Raw genomic sequence first — 27595 nt, forward strand, 5'->3', positions numbered from 1 at the left:
ATCCTAGTCCTGATTTCTACATACAGATTTATTTTTACAGTTTGTAGTTGGTAGAGATTCTTGAGTAGCCTGATGTCTTTAGTGACGTAAGTGAACTGTTTTATGTTGCAGGGAGATGGAGAGTCAATTCCAGAAATTGTTAAGGAGAACACTGACCGCTCCAAAGTTCCTCCTGTTTCTAAAACACCAACAAGTGAACCTCGGCGGTTCTCTATTAGTGTTGAAGTGGATGTGTTGTCATCTGTGTTGTTTTTATTTGGCCTCGCTACTCGTATGTACAGATTGGAGGAGCCTCGAAGTATCGTGTAAGTAATTATCTGTAGGATACGTGTAGTATTATGTTTTTGTTGATATCATGCTCATAGCTATTGAAAATAAGAAATAACGCATACTACTCATTGAATATATTAGCCTTCATGACTCTGTTGTACTTCAAATAGACATGGAGTTATCCGTCCGTCATTTGCAGTGTGTCTGTGAGATGCCTTTCCCGTGCTTTTCAATGTGCTAATCTATTCATGCGAAATGGCCTCAACCTATTGTAGCATTTCTGGATTCATTATTGGGCAGATACCTGTTATTTTGGTTTCATTATAATGAAGACATGATATGATAAGTAAAATTTTAAAATGTATCCATTGACTAGAATTTAAAACAAATGATGATGAACAGTGATTGTGAGTTTAAAATAATCAGTGTATCTAATTCGCAATGCCTGATTTTCGGTAAATATAATAATAATGTTATTGGCTTTACGTCCCACTAACTTCTTTTTGCGGTTTTCGGAGATGCCGAGGTGCCGGAATTTAGTCCTGCAGGAGTTCTTTTACGTGCCAGTAAATCTACTGACATGAGGCTGACGTATTTGAACGCTCAAATACCACCGGACTGAGCCAGGATCAAACCTGCCAAATTGGGGTCAGAAAGCCAGCACCTCAATCGTCTGAGCCACTCAGCCCACCTTTTTTTTTTTTTTTTTTTTTTTTAAATGATAGATGATAGGTAGATTATGGTAGAATAAGACATTGCCTTAAAATGCAATAATATGTCATAAAAATTAATATTTAAAAAAATGCATTAAAATGTACAAACACAGACCGAAACAGAGTCAATAGAATAAAACGTAGTAAACAATAATATAGAGACTAAGAAGAAAGACTACATTTATAGACTATAAAACAATTACTCTCCCTCATAAAACAGATGACGTCTACTGACTGATCATCATCTCGTAGGATGAGGGAGATGGTACTCGGGAGTTTTAGACTACGGCGCAGATCAGCCAGGTCCACACACTCTGTAAGGATATGTACCACGGTAAGGTGATTGCCGCAAGTACACATCGGAGGGGAGGGGGTTCTTATTTCAGTAATTAGAAGTGCATTACTATGCCATGACCGATCTGAAGGCGACATAATACCATTGCATCCCTTCGAGAAGCACGAAGGGAAGTCTTCCATACCTTTGTAGTTCCTTTTATCGCCCTCAGCTTATTTGGGAAAGGGGTGGCCTGCCACTCGATCTCCCAATGGGACATAACCAAACGTCTCTGCTGAGAGCGAATATCACTGCCTGGAACCCTGTAAGGCAACAGAGGCAGTGTAACAGTCTCCTTAGCAGCCTTATCAGCTAACTCCTTTCCCTCTACACCATGTAGCTTGGGAGCCACAAAAACATGATTCTGGTGCCGGCATACAAACACCCAGCTAGCAGGTCCTAGATCTGCTGCACCAGAGGGTGCCGAGGGAAACATGTATAATGGATTGTAGCGAGCTCAAGGAGGCGGTACACAGCAGAAAGTGTCGGTGCGAATCGGACTGCGTGTACCACAGAGCTTCACAGATGGCATAGAGCTCTGCTGTGTACACACTACAGACTTCCGGTAAAGGAAAAAGAAACCTGTTATTGTCAACAATGAACGCACAGAGCATACTCCCGCTTCTGCCCTCGAACCATCCATGTAAACAATGACCGAATCAGGGTACCGACCAACAATGAACAGAAAGAGTCTCCTATAAATGGAAGGGTCCGTGTTCTCCTTTGAGCCGGTGTGCAAATCTAGAATTATTTCAGGTCGTCTTATTATCCATGCAGGTACCCTACTTGATCGTCTAACAAGACAAGGAACCAAAGGTACATCAAGCAGTCTGTGACTGCTATCACAGACTGCTATCCAAGCGTATTCCAACTGGCGGTGTTGCTCGAGGATAAACAGCGTACAGCCGACGGTTTCCATTGTTTTATATTTAAATTAATGAACTTCATTGTTTGTCCGTATTGAACTAAGATTACAATGTTTTTTTTATTTTTTTGGGTCCACATTATTCAATACATCACAATTTTGTTGCGTATATGTAATTACAACATATTATATTTCATTCAGTACTAGTTTCGACGCTATGCTGCATCATCATCAGCTGAAGAGAGTTTTTTTAGAAAATTGGCAATTATATAAATTTATCAACATCAACTTCATCACAATTCAAAATCCTATTAATAACAATGAAACTGTGTTTAAAAGTATACTGTCTATTTGTCCTTCCTTATTTTTCAACAAGCCGAAGACTTACGGATCTTATGCAACATACTAATTAAAACATATGCAAACCAGTTTGCTCAATTATAATAAAATGAATTCAAAATAGAACAACAAATTATAAAATAGTCTTGAAAACTCTTTGTGCTTAATTAATCGCACTTCATAAAACATCACGTAGAATCGTAGTAAAAATAAGTTCCATAAAATCTACAGTGTCCCTTTGACAGTGTTGTTCAATGAAGCAATCCTAATGAGGTGGAAATGAACACAAGTCCTTTAAGATAATATCAAGGACAATGTTTCCCAGTTCAATACGGACCTGTAAATAACAGGATATGTTATAAACTCTCACTTCACTGAAGAGGCAAGATATAAGGTTGTGTCCTATAGCGTAATTGCTTCTACATGGCTCACCTCAAAAGGTCGCTGACTATGCGAAGCACAATGAAGCACAGCAAGCAGTGATGTGATAGAGTTCAAGTGCCCAATGTGGGTTGGGATTGAAGAGGAGGAGTAGGGGCAAGTGGGAGGAGCAAATGAGGAGTGGCAATGTGGTGGGCCTCTGGAGGGCATGGACATAAGAAGCAACTAGCAAAGCTATTGCGCATAATACGAAACACCGAACTATTGACCGGGACCTGTACGTTTTTAAAAAACGCAATAAGGAAATCAAATAAAATTTTTGATTTTTCAGAAATCTCATTTAAATTAAGGTTTGGATTGAAGTACTGATTCAAGTGTTTATAGCAACACTCCGTAACATCAAGCAAACTTCCTTTTCCTAAGTTCCCCAGGATCTCAATATCATGCTCTATAGTTGTGAATTTATGCTTTAGATCGTGCATCTGCTGGCCTGCAGCAGAAAACTTCTTATATTTTATGGCATTGGTATGTTCTGTATATCTAATTTTAAAATTGCATCCTGTTTGACCTAGATATGTGCAGCCACAGTCGTTACATCTAAACTTATACACTCCGGATTTGGAATATGGGTTAGATCTATTGATTGAGGCTGAATTATGCAATACCTCAGTATTACTATTATTGATATGAAACGAAACCCTGACATTATGCTTCTTGAAAATATTAGTAAACCAATATATATTCTTGTTAAAAGTAAATATTGGAAAAGCCTTTTGACAAGGTTTGTCTTTGAGCAACGTGATTTCTGAACGATACCTAATCTTGTTAATTATACGTTCAATAAAGCCTTCACTAAAACCATTATCCTTAGCCATTGAACGGATGATGTTAAGTTCTTTATTCAAATTAGCCTTTGTCTTGGGAATCCTAAAAGCTCATTCTACTAAGCTATTGTATATAGAGTTTTTTTGATTCTGTGGATGCTCAGAATCTTGCCTAATAGTAACAGCTGTTTGTGTAGGCTTTCTAAAATACTGTATGTAAAAGAAGAATCAGATCTGTTGATTGTTAAGTCTAGAAAATTAATTGCTTTAATGTTTTCTGATTCCAAAGTAAATTTTACCTGTGGGTTAATGTTATTAAGCGCATAAGCTTGGGTGAAGTGGCATCTGTCTCAAATTTTCAGCATAGGACAGGAGCATTTGCTGGCACCTCAGGTGTAAAGGCGGCACTCCAGATTCAGCAAGCAGGCTATCAATGGGGCTTATACGAAAAGCTCCCGTTGCCAACCAAACTCCACTGTGATGAATGCTATTCAGTTTCGCAAGGACGCTTTGCCTTGCCGATCCATATGCTGTACTGCCGAGTCTAACCTGGATAAAATATGTGCCCTATAAAATTGTATGAGCACTGTGCAGTCTGCCCCCCAAGTAGTGCCACTAAGAAACTTCAAAATATTCAGCTTTTTAGCGCATTTCACTTTTAACTGCCGCATGTGCAGCTCCCACAATAATTTGCTATCGAAAAGGAGCCCAAGAAATTGGAAAGTGTCAACTACAGGAAAAGCGGCATTCCCTAAATAAAGCTCAGGATAGGAGTGAAGAGTGCACTTCCGGCAGAAGTGTACAACAGCTGTCTTCGTGATTGAAAACCGAAAGCCATTTTCAAAGGTTCACTGTTCCACCCTCCTAATTGCTTGTTGTAATTGTCGCTCAATGATGGCCATATTTTGGAAGCTATAATGCAGAGCAAAATCGTCTACATATAGCGATGGTATTACTGTTGAACCAGCAGCAGCGACAATACCGTTTATTGCAGTCGTGAACAGAGTGAGACTGACAAGGGAATATCAGCAATGGTTAAGTCTCTGATCGCGATGAAACTTGGAAAACACTTTGAGGTACACGTAAAAAAGATGTCAGCATCAATTTTGGGTGCCGATATTCATTAGGGCATTAACTAAGGGGTCTTAAAAAAATTTGACATTTCAAGTTCCGTGTGAAGAGAGGTGAATACCTGCTGGCCATTGCTAAGCCTGCCTCGTGCCACACCTCTGCACCTCCTCCTCTCACCCCTCCGTCTGGTTCCCACCGCAGGTTACCCTTCTCACCGCGCCTGCCTGTCTGCTTAGCTCTGTTGAAGGGGACCGGTGCTACACTTTGCATACACTATCAGCTTTGCTCATAGCTCTCCTTTGTAATTCCCACATTGTATTTGTCAGTTTACTTTTTCCGAAATGTTTATGAAAACGTTTGCAAATATTCCTTAAGCGTAATGTCCTTGAGCGTGTCAAAAATTATTTTTCATCTTCAAGTAAATCACTGAAGTCACGGTGAAAAAGGTCCGCTGAACTTTCGGGAGCTGCAGCTTTATGATGTGGTTGAGGGTGAGTGTTAAGCAGTCGGCTGTTTTCAGATAGGTTTTGACGCTCATGAGGTGATGTCATACTGCATAACATAGGCCGTAATAATGTAGATTGAAGTGTGTTCTTTAGCGCAGCATGTGGAATTTTAGTTTTTAATTTTCAGCGCAGGATAATTTTTGACACGCTCAACGACATTACGCTTAAGGAATCGTCGCAAACGTTTTCATAATCATTTCAGGAAAAGTAAACTGACAAATACAATGTGGGAATTACAAAGGAGAGCTTTGAAGAAGGCTGATAGCGTACGTAAAGTGCAGCACCGGTCCCGTTTAGCAGTTAAGCAGACGGGCTGGCGTGGAGTGAAGGGAAACCTGCAGCGGACAACCAGAAGGTTGGTGGATGGGAGGAGGTAAAGAGGTGTGGCACGAGGCAGGCTTAGCATTGGCCAGCAGGTATTCATCTCTGTTCACACGAAACTTGAAATGTAGCAACTTTTAGGCCCCTTTTTCGCCCTGATGAATGTCGGCACCCAAAGTTGATGCTGACATCTTTTTTACGTGTACCTCAATGTGTTTTCTAAGTTTCATCGTGATCTGAGATTTAACCATTGCCAATGTTTCCTCATGAGAACTGATCCCTGAGGGACAAAAAATTTGCAATAAATACCTGCAAGTTACATCGGAAATTCCATTGATACAGGACTGAAAGGATGCCGTATCTCCATGTGGTGTCATAGGCCTTTTATAAGTCAAAGAAAACAACCACCAAATGCTGTTTTTGGAGAAAAGCGTCCTGGATAGAACTCTCTAGGTGTACCAAGTGGTCAGTGGTAGAGCGAGTGGCTCAAAAACCACATTGGCACTCGGACATAAGTCGTCTTTTCTCCAGGCACCGCACAAGTCAGCGAATCACCATCCTCTCAGTTAGCTTACACAAACTGTTTGTAAGACAAATAGGTCTGTAACTTTCTGCATACTTAGGATTTTTGTCAGGCTTGAGGACAGGAATTACTATGCCCTCACCGAGCTCGATAGCTGCAGTCGCTTAAGACTGAAAGATCCACGATATTGTTTGACACACTCATTTCAGTAATTAACAATCTAAAAATCTTCTAGGTCCGTCTTGGATCGAGATATTTCTAGAACCTCAACTCCTTGAATGTAATGTTCCAAGAAATTCCGGTTCAACAGTCTACTTTCAAATCTATTTACATTTCAAGAATACTAGAATAAAATACGAAATATTACGTATATGAATATTGTTTAACGATACTATATTACAGAACAAGGAGTATCAGTCAATTCAAATTCCACCTAAAACAGAGTGAACCTGTAATCAATTCTAAGAGGAACTGTATTGCTCACTAAAAATCTTCACTGCAAGGGACCTTTATAATGGACAAATAATGATTAAGGTCTAAAATAATATTTAGGCGAACTTATATCAGTTTACTTGATCATTATTTAATAACCAAATTATATTAATGCAAGACATAGAGTTTATCAAAGACTTATACTGTAACATATCTCCACACCTAGTACAAATAGGTTACTGCTTCCAAGTTGACATTAGGTGAACTCATTTTAATGCATGTCAGCCTATGTATTTTTGACCAAAAATGCACAGTTGTCTTTAACACCTAGTAGTTATAAAAGCTTTTTAAAGATTGAAATTTTTTAACTGGATGCTCAATCAGCATTTTGTAATATTTATAAGAAACTGACAAAAGCTTTAACTTTAACCAAAAGATTGTATAGAGAAAACAAGTCATTATATGTTGCATAAAATATGCTATCAATTTTAATTTAAAGTTTTATGGTGTACACCAAATTTTAACAGTAATGTTTGAATATGGTCAATTTTTTCATATATATCTATGTTGTAAATATGTCTATGTATGTTAATATTGTACTGAAGCCTTGTTACAAAGTTTCCTATGGCTGATGATGGCAGACAAATAATGCCAAAACCGGTCCCAATTTTGAAAGGTAATAAATACGTGATGTGTTAATGATGTCACATTGTTTTTGTATTGAGAAGGTGGAAATAATTATCCTCAATCCATAGTGTAAATCTAGATTCAATACGGACCAAAAATGTTCTTAACTTTAAATAGGACAGCTTACCAAGCAAAGACTAAAGCTCAACAATATATGAGCTTAAGAATAAAAATAGGAAAGTTGGGCAAGGATATAAATTTTATTAAAAAGTGTATCGTAAATAACTTAATGCCAAATTTTCTGAAGAATAACAAACGACATATTTTACCACATCAGAAAAGAGTACACCTGAAAACTAACAAACTTTGGCTGCAGAACGAACTAAAGTTTTTATACAAGAAAAAATCCTTTTTAAACAATCATTTATATGAAACCCACCTTGAAGTCACTACGTTGTTGTCTAATACACAATGGAATATTTTTCAAGATAAAGTGTACAGCAAGCTAACCACTATACTTTCTCAGAAACAGTACACATTAGTCCATAAATTCAAAACCCTAACCAATAAATCAAATGCAGAAAACAGGCCGTCTAGGAATGCTACCTTTAATAACACGCATAACCTAATTTTAGCTCAATTTCAACCGCCCCTTATTAATCTCTCTAACACTGACTTTGACGAAGAAGAAATTGCTATCCTCTCCAAAGGCCCCAAGCATAATTGGCCTAACTATAACATAGCGAATATGGCTAAACAACTGGTAATAGAAACAGAAGCGGCCATCAATAAAATACCTATTGATACTCAGGATGAGGGTAGATATGAAGCGAAGAAACAACTAAACAGAATTCTAAATGCACCGGTTTATACTACCAATTCAACGCAACACGAGAACCGAAAAAAGATCCTACAGCTTAAGAATAAGATTAAAGACACAAAAACCATCATCACCAAAGCAGACAAAGGAAGCACCACTGTTATAAAACAGATTATATAACCAAAACAAAAAACTTTTTTACAGACAGTTCTTTTACAATAATAGAAAAAGACCCAACCAAATCCATTCAAAAACAACTAAAACAGATACTAAAAAAACAACCTTCCTGTTGAACGATAGTGAAAAAAAAAAAAAAAAGACTGATCAATATGAACCCTGGTCTCCCCACTGTCAAAGCCCAACCAAAAATCCATAAGCAAGGAGTACCTATACATCCCATAGTAAATTTTAGACTGAGCCCTCTTTACAAGACAGCGCAATTTATACAACAATTCCTGAGTAAGCACTATACTTTTCAAGCAAACAAATCCATGATCAACACTCTAGAATTAGTTAAAAAACTAGACAACTTTAAAATGCAACCCCATTATACAATGCATTCCTTTAACATCACCAACATGTATGCAAACATAAAACCAGAAAAAGTACTACCAATAATTTCAAAGAACCTACGTACTCACAGCAAGCTCAGTCAATTAGAAATAGCAGATTTTATGACCATCCTTAAACTGTTAGTTAATAGCAATTACTTTACATTTGACAAAGTAATCTACAAATAAGATGGACTGGCCATGGGGTCACCAGCGTCTGGCATTTCGGTGAATATATATTTAGATTTCCTTGAACATACTAAAATAGATGATGATAAGAAATTTAATAACATTCTTTTATGGGCCAGATGCGTAGATGATACGTTTATAGTTATGGACTAGCACATTTCTGACACACCCACCACCCTGGTACACCTTAATAATATAGATCCAGATATTAAGTTTACAATAGAATCCGAGGAGAATAAAGTCCTTAACTTCTTAGATTTAACCATCACTCGGCTCCCGCATTCTTTTAATTACAGGATCCATAGAAAACAAACACACACCGCTACAACCATTCATAATGAATCCATACACCCACCTAGCCAAAAGCAGGCAACCTATAATAGTATGATACACCGGGCTTTTAGCATTCCCATGTCAAAATCAGATTTAAATAGAGAACTAAAAACAATACGTAGCATTGCAGCCCATAACGGCTACAATCGTAGATTTATAGAGCGAATCATTTATAAGTTCAAGCATAGACCGAAATCTAACCTGCAAAAAGAAATAACTAGACCAAAATCTACTCAACATTCACATTTAATCACAAGAATATTCAAGAAAAATAACAACATTTCTTTTAAAACCAACAATAGAAACCTTGACATATTTCATAACTCTAAGCTAGTCAACGCTCCAAATCCATATGATAAATCGGGAGTATACAGATTTCACTGTAATAGCTGTGCTAGTACATATATTGGACAAACAGGGAGATCCTTTAAGGTTAGGTATAATGAGCACGTCAATGCCATTAAATATAGGAGATTTTCAGCTATAGGACAACACATAAATGACTATAAACATAGTTTTCAAGACATCAACCATGATATTGACGTCGTAGAAATAATGGGAAAAGGGCCCTTACTTGACTTAACGGAACAATGTTTCATATCATTGGATCAATATTATAACCCTAATTATAATCTGAATGAGGTATCTGAAAAATCCACGATATTGTTTGACACACTCATTTCAGTAATTAACAATCTAAAAAGACCATTAAATCAACCAGTACACAAAATGGTGCGCAATATGCTCATCTACCATCCCCTCCGTATTCCACGCCCTCCTGACCAATAACCTCGCATTACCGTGATCCCCCTTCCCCTACATAACATGCTCCGCCCCTCTAGTACTCGCGGTCTGTTATCTGCTTTTCCGGTAGACAGTTCCTCTCTGGCTTTACTCTTGACAACTTAGTGCTTGAGGTGAGTTTCTGTTTAAATAGAAATAGTGTCTTCTCAACTTAGTCATTCTTACGCTAATACGTAGTATATATACCTTTCTTCTAGGTCCGTCTTGGATCGAGATATTTCTAGAACCTCAACTCCTTGAATGTAATGTTCCAAGAAATTCCGGTTCAACGAGTCTACTTTCAAATCTATTTACATTTCAAGAATACTAGAATAAAATATGGAATATTACGTATATGAATATTGTTTAACGATACTATATTACAAAACAAGGAGTATCAGTCAATTCAAATTCCACCTAAAACAGAGTGAACCTGTAATCAATTCTAAGAGGAACTGTATTGCTCACTAAAAATCTTCACTGCAAGGGACCTTTATAATGGACAAATAATGATTAAGGTCTAAAATAATATTAGGCGAACTTATATCAGTTTACTTGATCGTTATTTAATAACCAAATTATATTAATGCAAGACATAGAGTTTATCAAAGACTCATACTGTAACATATCTCCACACCTAGTACAAATAGGTTACTGCTTCCAAGTTGACATTAGGTGAACTCATTTTAATGCATGTCAGCCTATGTATTTTTGACCAAAAATGCACAGTTGTCTTTAACGCCTAGTAGTTATAAAAGCTTTTTAAAGATTGAAATTTTTTAACTGGAAGCTCAATCAGCATTTTGTAATATTTATAAGAAACTGACAAAAGCTTTAACTTTAACCAAAAGATTGTATAGAGAAAACAAGTCATTATATGTTGCATAAAATATGCTATCAATTTTAATTTAAAGTTTCATGGTGTACACCAAATTTTAACAGTAATATAATATGGTCAATTTTTTTAATATATATCTATGTTGTAAATATGTCTATGTATGTTAATATTGTACTGAAGCCTTGTTACAAAGTTTCCTGTGGCTGATGATGGCAGACAAATAATGCCAAAACCGGTCCCAATTTTGAAAGGTAATAAATAGGTGATGTGTTAATGATGTCACATTGTTTTTGTATTGAAAAGGTGGAAATAATTATCCTGAATCCATAGTGTAAATCTAGATTCAATACGGACCAAAATGAAGTTCTTAACTTTAAACATCCACAAAATGAATGGCTGGATGATTAGCAACAGAAGGTGAATCTGTGACGATATTGCCTGCAATGGAAATTCCCGGTACTAAAGATGATCCTTGAATACCCAAAATACATCAAAGTTTAGTCCACACCTGAGATGGTGGCGTTTGTGACGTCATAGACGACACATATCTCTCCCATGAAGCTTTCTTACTCTGTCGAATAAGAAATCGCACAAAAGCTTGGAGCTTTTTAAGTGCTCCTAAGTTGGCCACAGTGGCTGCCTACGATAGCATTTATGAGCGCAATGACGCTCTTTTATATCTGCTGCAGTTTTTTTGTTCCACCGAGGAACGGGTTTTCGGCAAGGAGTTTCTGAAGAGGAGGGAATGGACTCCTCAGCAGCAAGAATAACTTGTGTTATGTATGTTATATCGTTGTCTATGCTCCGGCTGGTTGTGTCAGTAAAGACAGCTAGTGCTGTGAACTTTGGCCAATCAGCAATAGCATGTACAGAGTAATAAGTATAGATTAAAAAAATTATAATCAGTTAATAAAAATATGTCCTTCTGGCATTCGGCTGTGTGGGGACCTGTGTTGTCAGGCGGATACTACTGGGCGGGTACATGGCGCTCCCACCCAACTGGATTCTTGGGGTTACCAGCGGACTTTCGCGCATAGTCACACATGTAACCTCTCCGAGCAGCACGCACATCAAGAATTTTGAATCGGTCTACAAAAAGAATAAAAATGAAGAGGGACTGATGTCCACAAGACCCTTTTAGTTGCCTTCTATGACAGGCAGGGATTACCTGTGAATATATTCAGCCCCTCCCATTCACAGGGGTTCCAGCACATAATACCAAACCACAATTCGTGTCCGCGCCTATGTCGCCTCTTTTAGTCACCTCTTACGACTGGCAGGGGATACCGGGGGTGTATTCAATATCTGCGTTCCCCATCCACAGGGGCTGTGAGAAATTTTAGTCGCCTCTTATGACAGGCAGGGGATACCATGGGTGTATTCGATACCATGGGTATATTCTTCGTCTGTGCCCCCCCACCCACAGGGGGTATTCATGAATAGTTCAAAATACCTGATGATGTTTATTAAATGTCCATATATTGTGCAAATTAATGTTATTTTCCTTTTCCTTGTTGTTGTATGATGGCAATAATAATTTATTTTCTGAATTTTATTTTATATCTGCTGCAGTTTTTTTGTTCCACCGAGGAACGGGTTTTCGGCAAGGAGTTTCTGAAGAGGAGGCCACGATTGTTAAGGCATCAAGTCTCTCCGGCCTGACACCATGGTTAGCTGGTTCGAGTCCCGTTTGTCAAAAATAATGTTCACCATCAGAATATTGGCCTGTAGTGTAGGAGAGATGGTGGTATACAATTTCTAATCACTAAATTGCATGCTAAAAGCCGCCTGGATTTAATTCCAAACCTTCCCGCAGCTTTCATATGGATTAAGGGTATATGACGCTGTTGATGGTTATTTGTCCCTTGCATGGGGACATTAAGCCTTGAGCAGAAACGTTGGTGCCATTTGACAGGAGTAGGCTATGTGCCAAAACTGGGTTTCACTCTTCCTACTATCATATATCCCGTCATTCATTTCATCTCATTAACTCCTCTGATGAGGTTGACATCAGGAAGGGCATCAGGTCATAAAAACTCACTATGAAGATTCATCTCACTTCATACCCGACCCGTAGAGAAATGGGACAAGTGGTGGACATACAGTCATTCACTTTCTGAAACAATAATAATGGCGTGTGACCTCCGGAGAGGCCTTGTACAGGTCTTTCAAGTAGATGCCTATAAGTGACCTCATCTGTAAGGATGAGGCCCTAGCTGTGATGAATTGTACTGCTAAAAATGACACCCATATCTAGCCTCCTAGCCATGGGAATTAACCAGTTAAGATTAAAACCTCTGACCTGGCCTGAAATCGAACTCGGGACCCCTTAGACTAAATGCACTCTACAGCCATGGAGTTGGACATTTTCTGAAATATACTCGCTCATCTGTAGAATATGACGAGAGCTCCAGAATTTATCTAGAGAGAATCTGAAGCTCAGAATTTATTTATTTTGCCATTTAGTGTATAAATACATACTATATAGATACATCTTCATTATAAACTGTTATGGCTTTCAGTGTTCAGTGTGCAAGCCTATGTGAGTTTACTAATTGCTTCCACAAACATCTACTCGTAACTAGATCTGTGGCCTTGTTTAGTTGTATACCACTGTCGTCTTTGTCTCCCTTTACTTCCCTTACCCTCCATGACAGGGCCAATTTTAACCTATCCTCCTCCATTCGCGTCATGACCCCTACCACCAAAGCAGGTTTTTTGCATACAGCTTTATCAGTCGTGTTAATTACTAGCCTTTATCTCCTCTTTCTGACTACCCTTCTGCCATTGTTCCAACCTCTTTGTTCAAGCAATCATTCTTGCTATTTTCGTGTCTGTTAACTCTAACTTTTGAGTAAGATACCCTGAGTCCACCCAAACTCAGACAAACTGTTTTTTTGACACTTTAGAAGAGCTCAGGGTAGACAAGAAGACAAGAGAACTTACCGGCCAGACTCTCACACACTCAACATCTTAAGAACTTTGCCGATCTGAGTGGCTCAGACTAGCCTTCTGACGCCTACTTGGCAGGTTCGATCCTTGCTCAGTCCGGTGGTATTTGAAGGTGCTGAAATACATCAGCCTCATTTCAGTAAATTTACTGGCACATGAAGGAACTCCTGCGGGACAAAAATCTGGCATCTCGGCATCTCTGAAGACTGTAAAAGTAGTTAGTGGGATGTAAAGCCAATAACATTAATATTAATAAAGTGAAATTTCTTGGTGAAATATCTGAGCTTTCAAAGTACATACAGGTGTTCGACAAGGAGATGGCCTCACCCTGGTTCTGTTTAACTTACACAAAGTCGTCAGAGAATGGGGATAAGTAATCGAAGGTATAAACATAGGGACTTCGGGATTGAGAATCTAGGTGAACTGCCTAGCTTTTGCTGATGATCTAGCTATCATGACTAAGACTAGTGAAGAAACTAGGTATGCTATAGACATGAGCATAATTTTGATTCAGCTGATAGGAATTGCGACCACCAAATTATTCCTACTGTTCTATATTAATAACTTTAATTTAATAACTAAACCTCTGTAAAGCAAAGAACACTCATACGGAATTAAAAGTGTACCTAATTCAAATATATTTGTTGCTTGGCCTGTTTTTATCCATATAAGTACAATAATCAAACACAAAACATGTGCAAAACATATTTTTCTTTATTTTACATATTCTGATCACATCGTATTTTTAACCAAAATGAAGTCTTATCTTTCCACTTGAATTAAAGTAATTCATTTCTTTTGAAAAGGCAGCATCAATAGTCCTTTCGATAGCCAAAAAGCCAAAAGAGAATAACCTCACCTCGGCTATCATGTTCCTGAAGAATGTTTTTAAACGTCGTAAGCATGAAAAGTGCCTCACACGGATTGCTTAATTCATTGGAACTTAAAGAAAACAAATGAAAAATTTTAAAATGAGACCAAACACACTTTTCAAATACTCATCTACAAAAACTGCAGCTCTTTCTTAGATATATATATATTTTTTTTTATTCTTCCATTTGGTAAAACAAACACAGCACCTCAGATAGGAGTATCTTATCCAAAGTGTAAAATTTACTAACATTTTACTCTGCCCATGTCTACTTTGCTTCCATTTAAAACTTGACTTACATGGTTGAGAACATCAAAATTATTTTCTTGAAGCCTAGTTGAAGCCTGTCTTGTTGTTCACTGATTTTACTACTTTGTAGGGCACACTGCTGGACTGTACAGTCTTTCATAATGAGTCACATTGCATTAGAACTCTTCTGAGTACAAGCAAATCTAATACAAATTTGAAATCCTGCATGCATTTGTCTACTGTTGGCAGAGTCAGTCCGTGAAATTTCTTGTAGAGCCGACAAAGTGACTTCAAAAGTATCTAACAAATATTATATACATATTTATTTACAAGTAAAATTAACAGTGTTAGTCGAACCTAAAAAATGTTTCTACATAAAAATAAAATGTAATTAAAATAAAGCAAACTGGCACAAATTAAACCTAAGAAAGAAAATATTGAAGAATGTAGCAAATTAGAACAGCAGTTAAATGTATAACTACTGGAGATGCACGACTACACTACAACATAACCAAACAGCATCTGCACTGCTTGGAAAATACGCATATGGTAGGCAGTCTCAACGTCTGATCATCCAGACAGTCATATAGAGCCACAGCCCACATTTGGCACCTACCCATCAGAACTTTTTTGCAACTTATTAGCAACATTTTAATTAGAATTGAGGGGGAGGTAAAATTGAACAGTATTTAACATTATTTTTATCAACATTATGTAGGTAGCTCATACAATTTTTTTAATGATCATTTTGTGACATTGAACTAAATGAAACAGTGTAACAAAAAATGTAGGGTCTACTTATAAATTACATATTTCTATGTCTGTAATATTATGAAAATTTGTTTTCCTTCAAAATATTGTGGGGGGGGGGGGGGTGGCTGCCACCCCTTGCCACCTCCAAATTATGCCTATGGCCATAGAGAAGTTACATGAGATGGCATCAATGACAGGCCTCCAAATATTGTATGAGAAAACTCATTTTATGGAAAACATACTGTACATCAAAATCTCAGGAGATATCTACTACAGACAAAATAAGGGATAATTTCTTATGTGTCTTCCTTCAAAAATCTTGGAGAAATCATACTACCATCTGGACTAGACAGTAAAGCCAATTTAGAAAGAGCCGCCAAACTCCAGAAAGTGTATAGAGTAACATAGAATCACTACAATAAAAGAGTGATATCGTGTAATGCCGAACTTGTGCACTACAGGACAGTTGTTTTACTGGAAGCATTGTATGCCTCAGAAACTACATCTCTAGCAGGCCTCTTAGGAAAATATGTGGTCCCACTCATGTAAATTGCATATGGATTAAAAGAAAGACTACAGGCCTGTACACAGCAACAGTACTGATGCCGTACTTAGGAGATGCTTGAAATTCTATGGTCACATGTGTAGAATGGACAACAAAGGATTTATTAAAAACTATTTAATATAATCAATTCAAAGGAGGTCAAGATCAACTCGTTAAAAGAAATTAAGCAGGATTTACAAGAAGTAAATGCTACTGATGATACCATCAGAGATCATAAAGCCTTTGGAACTGTGGTTGCAAATCACACATTCGTGGAGAAAGATAGATCGAACACTGCAAATCATTGGACAGAAGAATGCACACAGTGAATTCATGATAAGATTTTGGAAGAAGAAGAAGAAGAAGAAAGGGAAGCTGTCAAACCAGGCTAACAAGTACAAATTTGCTGTTTAATTGTGAATGAATGGACCTTGTCTGGAAATGATTGGACGTCCTGACCTGTGATTGTGTCTAACCTATTGTGTGTTCTTTTTCGTGTCCCTGTTTCTCTGTATATGACTTAGTTCTGGAAAGTATGTGTATGTCTTTGCTGGTGTGTTGAAGGACTACTTTCTCCTTATATGTGGTTCCCAACATCTAACATCTCTGTGCTAATTATTTTCCAGGTTTGATGAGCTTCATTATGGGAAGTACGTTAGTTTATACATGAAGCAGACTTTTTTTTTCGACTCTCATCCTCCTCTTGGTAAGCAGTTAATCGCTGCTGTAGCATACCTGGCTGGGTTTGATGGTAAGTATATTCCCCAGAAAGCATACATACAGTAGTATGGTATGTTTTTTTCCTTCTCATAAATTTCTGGTTTCCATTTCTTTTCCAGGCCAGTTTAAGTTTGATCGCATTGGCAGCTCATATGCCGATACAGTTCCTCTATTCGCGCTGCGGCTGGTCCCAGCAGTCTGTGGCAGCCTGTTAATTCCTACAGCATACCACTTAATGTTGGAGATGGGATTATCTCAGTGGACAGCAGCTCTCGCAGGATTTCTCCTACTCTGTGGTTAGTTGATCTTTAACATTGCTGCACTTGAAGGGTTAGATTTGAGTGAGTAGAAGGGAGTGAAAGGTCAAGTAATCCAGCTGAGGAAGTTAAATAACATTTTGTCTTCATCCCTTCAAAAGATGCTGACAATCTTTGTTTTAATCCTCTCCCATCCTTAGCATTGTAAAGTGTTTCACTGAAGCTGGATGCTTCTCTTTCAAAGTACTCTTTAGTGTAGTAGATTTACATGCAATTTACGGGCTAACAAACATTTGTTTACTGTTATGTTTACTTTCTAGAGGCCATTACTGCTAGTTTCCTTCTTGCGGGAGTTATGCACTTATAATGAATCATACTTACATACATACATACATACATACATACATACATACATACATAGATCATTATCATCCTCCTCCTTTCTCCTTATCCAGCTCCTGTTGGGTTGGGGTGTTTATGACACTTCTCTATCTTCCTCTCTCCTTCCACCATTCCTCTTCCATAATTTTGTTCTAATCCAAGTTCCTTCTTCTTTATTGAATCGATCCACCTAGCTCTACATCTACCTCTCATTCTCTTTCCCTCAAACTTCATCTCTATCGTCTGTTTTGTTATTTTCTCCTCCATCCTCTTTGCATATCCAAACCATCCTAGTTTACTCCTCTCAGTTCTCTCATTTAGGTTTTCCATTCCGACCTCCTTTCTTACATCTTCATTTCTCAATCTGTCTTTCCTTGTCTTTCCTAACATACTTCGTAGGTATTTAATTTGGCTGGCTTGAATTCTACTATCCTTCCTCCTTGTCATTATCCAGGGCTCAGTCGCATAGGTCAGTATGAGTGCATAATACATTCTGTACATTATCTCTTTACGCTTTTTTGGTACTTCCTTATTCCAGACAAGATACACTCTGGTAGAATGCATTGCTCTGTTGTACCCTCTTGCTAATCTCCATGTCCAGCCTTGTATTCTGCATTAATTCACTCCCTGCAGATTTTAAAATGTCCACAATTTCAAGGCTTTGGCCATCAATTTTCACATTGCCTTTCCCTTGTCTTTCTCCCCTTGTAATCACCATGGTCTTGCTTTTCTCTGTGATGATTTTCATATCATAATTTCCAGTTGTTTTTTTTTTCCAGTGCATCAAGTTCTTGTATTTCTTTGCTGTTTCCCCAGACCTCAATATCATCTGCAAATAGTAATAACTTCATCTCCCTGTTCCCATATGCTTCCTTTGTCTCCTTTACAGTTTCGTTCATAACCATTAGAACCATCTCTCTCTTTCTCTCTCTCTCTCAAATACAAATGACATAAAATAATAATAATAATTAAGGAACACATATAATAGGATGAAGACAGTGGCAGGTTAGTGTGGGTAGAGGGAGCGACAGAAATAGGAGATGAGAACACACATGGAAACACAAAGGACACTCTCCACATGTTCATACACTGTTATAGGCTCTCATCTCATCAATCCCGGTTCTTCTACATTCATCTCTTCTCATCCCCCGACAACCTCGTTTCTGCTTCCGAGCTTCGTCGGGAGGCCGGGCTTCAACAGTCGTCGTGGGGTCACTTCTTGATGTCGGAAGTGTATGATGAAGAAGGCTGGAAATTTACTTGGATCTAAGGGATCCGAGAAAACGAGGTTATATACTCTTTGAAGAGCCATTAGATTCACTGTGGAAAGGAATATTAACTCATTGCGGACCGTGGACGGCGTAAGATGTTTAATGTTCCGCACGAAGCAATGCTGTTTATATTCGTCATCTATGCATTCTTACACCTTAGTCAGCATTACTGGTTGTAGCAGGAAGTTGGTTGACCTTTTTGAGATAACCCTCGCGTTGAATGGGCTCATGTTTATCTTAGCTGTTTTAGAGGGAATATTTCAGCACTTCTTTGCACGTCAAGACAGTACTTGAGATTCCAATGCAGTACGCGTTGTTCTTACCGAGTGTAGTGTAATGGGTTATAAAACAAAGTTTCTTACGGAAGATTATTAGATATTGTTCACAATGATTATTCTGGTGATGAACTTATTCCTGAAATAGACTCAGATAGTGAAAGTGAGAGTGACGAGGAAATTCCGTTAGGCCTATAGAGAAAAGTGAAGTGCCTGATACATATCATCCTAGTTATTGTCCACCCGTTCCATCATTTACAGAGAATTCAGGTATAAACGTTCAAATAGAAAATAAGTAGGATATTTTGAGTTATGTGAGTACAGTATTTTCATGAATGATGAATTTTATCAGTATGTATGTGAGCATACCAATCTATACGCGACTCAAGTGCGGTGCCCCAGCCTTTCACAAAGAATTCGATCATGCAATAGTGGAAACCGATTAGTCCAAAATCCTGATATAAAAATGTACTGGACCGAAGACCCTGTTTTTCATACTCAGATATTTTCTAATACAATGTTCCGAATACGCTTCCTTCGTATTCTTTCATTTCTTCACTTCGGTGACAGTAATCATTATGCCGAAAATACAGATAGGCTGTATAAAATTAGACGTATTTTGAAACCTGTGATACCAGATTCACACCCTAAATATTTACTAGAGGTAAGCACAAAGTATCATTTTTCTAACATATATAATTTAGGAGTAATTGTAAATTGTATTAAGTGATGCACGTCAAGAGGGCCGGGCATAGAAATGGCTGGTCCAGGCATTCAAGTGTCCCGCTCAGAAGCAGGTACTGAATGTCTTAAAAACCAGACTGTTGATGGGTTTATTTGCCTTCAAAATTTTCAGTCAATCAATCAGTCACTATTGATCTGCATTTAGGGCAGTCGCCCAGGTGGCATATTCCCTATCTGTTGTTTTCCTAGCCTTTTCTTGAACGATTTCAAAGAAATTGGAAATTTATTGAATATGTCCTTTGGTAAGTTTTTCCAGTCCCTAACCCCCCTTCGTATAAACAAATATTTTCCCCAATTTGTCCTCTTGAATTCCAACTTTATCTTCATATTGTCATCTTTCCTACTTTTAAAGACAGCACTCAAACTAATTCGCGTACTAATATCATTCTACGCCATCTCTCCACTGACAGCTCGGAACATACAACTTATACAAGAAAATAACAAAGGTATTTTATTGGTCTACATTTTATATAATATTTAAGTTCAACATTTTAGGATGGACTAAAGGCTGAAGATGCCCTCTACAAAGGGCAAAACATGTACAGTAAAACTCTATAGCTGTATATAAATGTAACCACATAAAAATGGATAGTATTGAATAGGTGGACCAATAAAATACCTTTGTTATTTTCTTGTATAAGAAATTTCAATATGGAAAAATCATGAGGATAATAACTTGTAATGTATAACTTAGTCGAGCAGCTTGTCTTCATTCTCCCAAGTCTTCCCAGCCCAAACTTTGCAACATTTTTGTAACGCTACTCTTTTGTCGGAAATCACCCAGAACAAATCGAGCAGTTCCCCCCCCCAGTTCTTGAATCAAGTAATCCTGGTGAGGGTCCCATACACTGGAACCATACTATAGTTGGGGTCATACCAGAGACTTATATGCCCTCTCCTTTACATCCTTACTACAACCCCTAAACACCCTCAGAACCATGTGCAGAGATCTGTACACTTTATTATACAATCCCCATTTATGTGATTACCCCAATGAAGATCCTTCCTTATATTAACACCGAGGTACTTACAGTGATCCCCATAAGGAACTTTCACCCCATCAACACAGTAATTAAAACTGAGAGGACTTTTCCTATTTGTGAAACTCACAACCTGACTTTTAACCCCTTTTATCACCATACCATTGCCTGTTGTCCATCTCACAACATTATCGAGGTCATTTTGCAGTTGCTCACAATCTTGTAACTTATTTATTACTCTGTACAGAATAACATCATCTGCAGAAAGCATTATCTCTGATTCCACTTCTTTACTCGTATCATTTATAAATAAGAAAACATATGGGTCCTAATGCCTTGAGGAATTCCCCTCTTAATTATTACAGGGTCAGATAAAGCTTCACCTACTCTAATAATCTGAGATCTGTTTTTCTAGAAATATAGCCACCCATTCAGTTACTCTTTTTTCTAGTCTAATTGCATTAATTTTTGCCAGTAGTCTCCCATCATCTACCCTATCAAATGCCTTAGACAGGTCAGTCACGATAACAGTCCATTCCACCTCCTGAATCCAAGAATTCTGCTATATCTTGCTGGAATCCTACAAGTTGAGCTTTAGTGGAATAACCTTTCCTAAACCCAAACTGCATTCTGTCGAACCAGTTATTAATTTTGCAAACATGTCTCATAAAAGAAAGAATGCTTTCCCAAAGCTTACATGCAATGCATGTCAAACTGACTGGCCTGTAATTTTCAGCTTTATGTCTTATCACCCTTTCCTTTGTACACAGGGCCTACTATAACAACTCTCCATTCATTTGGTATAGCTCCTTCATGCAAACAATAATCAAATAAGTACTTCATATATGGTACTATATCCCAACCCATTGTCTTTAATATAACCCCAGAAATCTTATCAATTCTAGCTGCTTTTCTAGTTTTCAACTATGTATCTTATTGTAAATGTCATTGTTATCATAGGTACATTTTAATACTTCTTTAGCATTAGTCACCTCCTCTATCTGGACATTATCTTTGTAACCAGCAATCTTTACATACTGCTGACTGAATACTTCTGCCTTTTGAAGATCCTCACATACATACTCCCCTTGTTCATTAATTATTCCTGGAATGTCCTTCTTGGAACCTGTTTCTGCCTTAAAGTACCTATACATAACCTTCCATTTTTCACTAAAATTTATGACTGCCAATTATGCTTGCCATCATCTTTGCTAGATTCAATTTCCTAGTAAGTTCCTTCAATTTCTCCTTACTTCCACAGCCATTTTTAACTCTATTTCTTTCCAATCTCTTTATTTCTCTGTTATAATAAAGTGGGTCTTTACCATTCCTTACTACCTTTAAAAGTACAAACCTGTTTTCACTTTCCTCAAAAATTGCTTTAAGCCCATCCCAGAGTCTGTTTACATTTTTATTTACCATTTTCCACCAATCATAGTTACTTTTAAAAACTTCCTCATGTCTGCTTTATCAGCCATATGGTACTGCCTAATAGTCGTACTTTATTTTGGTCTATAGATGGAACTTTTGGCTTTATTTGATCTTTCATATTTCAAGCAGTGTCTCATTTGGTTCACTATAACTGAGACTTAACTTTGTCTGAATTAATTACTTTGTATGAAAAGAACATGTTAATTATTATTTCTTTTTATAATTTGTTTTCTCCATTTCTTGGAAAAGTTGCATGTATTTTTTCGCTACACACTTCAGTTGAGGAGCTATCTGTTGGTGAGATAGTGACCCGAATCTTGAAAACCTAGAAAAATGACAAATAGGATTTGTTGGGCTGACTACATCATCATCATTGTCATTGTCATCATCATCATCATCATCATCATCACAGTCCACAGTCAGCTCGTGACGTGAGGAGAGGACAGGCAGAGTTTAAAAGTATTTTATTTTATTTGTAATGCATATTCGGTGAAATGCTTAATAATATATTTTTAGCACTTTTCATTTACCTCACACAGAAGGGTTATGAGTTATGATACTCGTGTTAAAAAATAGCTGAAAGAAACTTGGCATTCTGGCATTGTGTACTAAACTTTTCAATCCGGAATTAGCTGCGTCGAGCTTATGTTTCTTCGGATTCAGGTTCTACTTTTTCAAATTTATTTTTCTGCTCGGTGGTTCAGACACCTGATCTTCATCCTCACTATCTTCATCGTCAGTCGAATCATCGAAGTAGGCTGACCTTTTAGACGATGAAGTGAAAACTGGAGTAGAAAATATGCCTGAAGTTGAAGGTGTGATTGAAGTTGTTCCGTCACCAGAGTCAGATGACAAATCACTATCATCGTCATTTTCTTCAAAGTCACTACCCAATATGAGGGCAAGAGCTTCCTCCGCAGTATACCTTTCCTCTGTCATCACGCCTTTTACAATTTCAAAGCGATTGAAAGCTAAGTCAAGAAGCATAAGCACATTAGCACAGGGGTGCAACTAGGCGCGAAGTGAGTAGCATACCGGACACATTGCTTTCGTCTTCGAACTGGTTACTCCTGTCATCTGGTGATCATAGCCGTAAGTATAGACTCCCAAGACAGCCATGAGAGACCTCCAAGGCCGAACTTCCACAGCAGTCTATCGTAGTGAAATAGAAAACAGCCGAAAGACACACGACTTCTACAGCAGTCGACCAGCTGTGAGGCACGGCTCTAGCACGGCTGTTACAGCAGTCCACCAGGTGCGCGGCACTGCTCCCTCCCGACTGTTACAGCAGTCAACCGAGTGAAAGGGTTAAGGGAAAGGACACGGTGGTGGACAGACAAAATAAAAGAAGAAATAAAAGAAAGGAACAAGGTGAGGAACGAAATGGATAAGGAAAAGCAAAAAACTTACCAGAGGGATGAGAATAAGATAGAAAGATTACATGTGGAATACAAAAGATTGAAACTACAAGTAAAGAGGAGTATCAAGGAAGAAAAGGAGAAATGTTGGGGAAAGTTTACCAACAAAATGGAGCAAGATGTTCAAGGAAATAAAAAACTATTATACAGAGTAATAAAATTGAAAAGAATAAATCAATAAAAAATCAAAGCATTAGAGAGAGATGATGGATCCCTAGTACATGACGAAAAGGGTGTTCAGAAGGTGTTGGCAAAGTATTTTTAAAAACTTTATAATGAGGATGACTGCTCGGAGGAAGAAGCAGATAAAAAAATGGAATTAACAGATGGAGAAAAAGAAGAGAACCTAATAACATGGTTGGAACTTAAAAGGGCAGTGAAAGCAATGATCGAAGGTAAAACAAGTGGAAAAGACAAATTCAATGCTAATATGATTAAGGCAGCAGGAAGCATTGGACTATAGTGGCTATACCGAGCCCTCAATGCCATATACTGTAGAAAGATGAAAGGATACCTGAAGATTGTCAACAAGGAAGCATTGTACCATTGTCAAAAAAGGAAATAGGAAGAAATGTGAAAATTATAGAGGTATAACCCTATTATCGCATGGGCTAAAAATAATGAAGAAAGTCATAGAGAAAAGACTGAGGGATATAATAGATACACAGTTAGAGGAAGAACAGTATGGCTTTAGACCGAATAGATCAACTATAGACTTGATATTTATAGTGCAAACAATAATGGGAAAACATCTAGAAAGGAACAAGGAAATCATCTTCGTATTTTTGGATTTGGAAAAAGCTTATGGTACAGTTAAGAGAAAACATGTATGGGAATGCCTACTGAAAAGGAATGTACCAAAATAATTAATTAACAAGATAAAAATGTTGTATCCTGAGAGTAAAAGCAGTGTACAAGTGGGGAATGGTGACTCTGAAACATTTTATACAAAAAACGGTCTCAAGCAAGACTGTCGCCATTATTGTTTATTATATTGATGGATGAATTGAAATAATAAATAAGGTAGTTCAACCTATTCAATACAAATAAATACAAAATGTAGTGTTACATTCCTATTTAATTATAAGTGGAAGCGGTACCGGTTTCGACCCCAATCCGGATCATCATCAGCTGAATAAAGCGCAAAAAACAATGCATAGGTAAGAAGGAAATTAAAGAACAAGTCCCCACAAAAACAGTTAAATAGTCTCATTATGAGATAATGCCGAACTTTGCGCGTGCTATACTGCTGTTCAGAAGATTGAGCCTTGCTTCTTTTAAGTGACTTACCTTCTATTTCTTCTGAGTTTTACAGTGCCTATCTCCGTTGTTTTATATTGCCTCTTCAGCTGTTTTTGTGGGGACTTGATCTTTAATTTCTTTCTTACCTATGCATTGTTTTTTGCATTTTATTCGGCTGATGATGACTCGGATTGGGGTCGAAACCGGTACCGCTTCCACTTATAATTAAATAGGAATTTAACACTACATTTCGTATTTATTTGTATTGAATAGGTTGAACTACCTTATTTATTATTTCAATTTAATTGTGATACATTTCAATACGGAACATTATGAAATTTTTATCTTTGATGGATGCAATCATAAAAAGTGTAAAACAGAGTATCAGTAGTGATGAGGTGAATGCTTTGGTATTTGCAGATGATGTTGTGATTTCGGGAAAAGGGAGAAAAGGACGTACAAAGGAGACTGGACATTTGGAATGAAAATTTGAAGGAGTTTGGAATGGTAATTAGTAAAAAGAAAACTGTAGTCATGCACTGTGGAAAAGACAAAAAGAGAAGCCAAGTGAACTTAGACGGAGAACGGTGAGATAATGTAGAACAGTTTACATATCTGGGTAGTACTATTAATGGAAGAAATGAAATCAACCCTAAAATTAATAACAGACTACTGTAAGTAAAGGTACAACATTTTATCATCAAGTCAGAGAGCTTTTATGGGATAACAACGTACCCAAGAGAATGAAATTAACACTATATAAACATTATTTCATACCAGTTGTAACATACGAACTAGAAACACTGGTAACTAATAAGAGACAAGATAGTAAGATCCAAGCAGTAGAAATGAAATCTTTAAGAACATTGGTTAAAAAGACAAGAAGAGATAGAATTCAAAATATTAAAATCAGAGAAGGGCTAAATGTAGAACCGTTAGTACAGAAGATACAGAAAGCAAGACTGATATGGTTTGGATATGTAGAAAGAATGGGAAAGGAACGGGTAGCAAGAAGGGAATTGGAAAGAGAAGTTAAGGGAAATATACCAGTTGGAAGACCGAGAAGAAGGTGGATGGATCAGATTTAGAAGGACGTTAGAGAAGCTGGATTGGATGTGGCGGAAGTAATGGAGCAGAAAAAGTGGAAGGACAGAAAGGAGTGGAGGAGGCTTGTTAACCACACCTGGGCGACTGAAGTGGGATGATGATGATGATGATGATGATGATGATGATGATGATGATGATGATGATGTCCATCTTTAAATGGGGTAATTCTAATCAAACATGTTTTGGCTCAGTTTTGAGCCATGTTAAAAACTACATGATCAATGTTCAAAGAATGTTATTAAAAACATGATTGAAAGAATATATAAAAAACAAGTACAACATGATGAATTTTAATACAAAGTAAGGTTGTAGCAAGGTTGAGAACTGCTTAGTCTGAAAGTACAGTATGTCACAATAAAAACAAGGACGAAATCACACAAATGAAACTTGAGAAACAGTGTATCGTCATTGAGTCACATGCTTGAAAAATCTAGAGCTTCCCATATATACTCGTTCATTTTTTCCATTACAGATTTGTATTTTATTGACGGTTTCCACTACCAAGTCACACATGCGATACTTGGCATTTGCTTTCCTCTCAAAATATAATCTTAACTGCTGTTGCCCTCTAGACTTTTCGAGCATGTGTGTCAATGATGATAGACTGTTTCTCAAGTTTTATTTTTTTGATTTCGTCCTCGTTTTATTGTGACATACTGTACTTTCAGACTAAGAGGTTCTCAGCCTTGCTACAACCTCATATTGTATTAACTTCATCATGTTATACTTGTTTTTTTATATATTCTTTCTCATCGTGCTTTTTAACAACATTCGTTTAACATTAATCATGTAGATTTTAACAGTTTCACTGAAGATGGCTCAAAAATGAGCTGAAACATGCTTGATGATTTTAGTGCATGAAACTGGAGGGATTACAATTACTTTTAAACATCACTGTTGAGTGTTATAAGCCTTATATTGCTGTCATCATAATGTAGCTGTGGATTTTGTTGATTGCAGACAACGCCATGCTGACTCAGTCACGTTTCATCCTGATGGAGTCGATGCTGCTGCTGTTTGCCTTATTTGGACTGCTGTGCATCCTGAAGTTCCGCCATTACCATACCAAACCTCTCTGTCTTAGGTGGTGGCTCTGGTTGAGTCTTGGTGCCGCGTCGCTCACATGTGCTCTCTGGTAAATGCTTACTGTCATTCTTTCTGGATGAGATATGTAGTCTTGTTCGGTATATAGATAAGGAAATTCTTGACATAGGAATTTTTGACAACAAAACTTCTCTGGGTACTCCGATTTTTCTCTGTCATATTTCATTCCAGTAACACTTGCCAACATCATATCATCTGTCAGTCATTAATAGGGGGCGGATGTCACCTCTTTTTTCCTTTGCATTAGAACGTTACTCAGTGGTATTCATTCTGTAATGTAACTGAGGTTAATAACTCGTCTTTATTTTGTATTGTTTTGCATTTTTTGTCATTTTGTGATGATCAGTCATTATTTCATCTTTCAAGAAGATTTTAGGTCAATATATAGTATTTTGAAGAATTTTAGCTCATTCATAAAAGATTTAATTTATGAATGTATTCTTTATTGTCAGACTGATAAAAGTCCACAAGTGAGAACAATTTTTTTTCCTTACATATGGTTAAATTTGCTAAATATCTTTCATGATCAAGCAAACTGTCCATCAGTTGCTAGTGACTAAGAAAGGGTAAGGAAAG

General features: G+C 37.4%; 1 protein-coding gene across 1 annotated transcript in view; it reads left to right on the plus strand.

Moving 5' to 3' along the window:
• rt (Protein O-mannosyltransferase rt) overlaps nucleotides 1–27595 on the plus strand; it is a 120698-nt gene that overhangs the window by 31886 nt on the left and 61217 nt on the right. The window contains exons 2-5 of the mRNA XM_067146380.2: nucleotides 112–305; nucleotides 16716–16840; nucleotides 16929–17105; nucleotides 26876–27050. Of these exons, the coding sequence (XP_067002481.2) occupies nucleotides 112–305; nucleotides 16716–16840; nucleotides 16929–17105; nucleotides 26876–27050 (671 nt within the window). The remainder of the gene's footprint in view (nucleotides 1–111; nucleotides 306–16715; nucleotides 16841–16928; nucleotides 17106–26875; nucleotides 27051–27595) is intronic.

Source organism: Anabrus simplex, chromosome 4 (genome assembly GCF_040414725.1).
Source record: "Anabrus simplex isolate iqAnaSimp1 chromosome 4, ASM4041472v1, whole genome shotgun sequence".
NCBI classification, from domain to species: domain Eukaryota; kingdom Metazoa; phylum Arthropoda; class Insecta; order Orthoptera; family Tettigoniidae; genus Anabrus; species Anabrus simplex.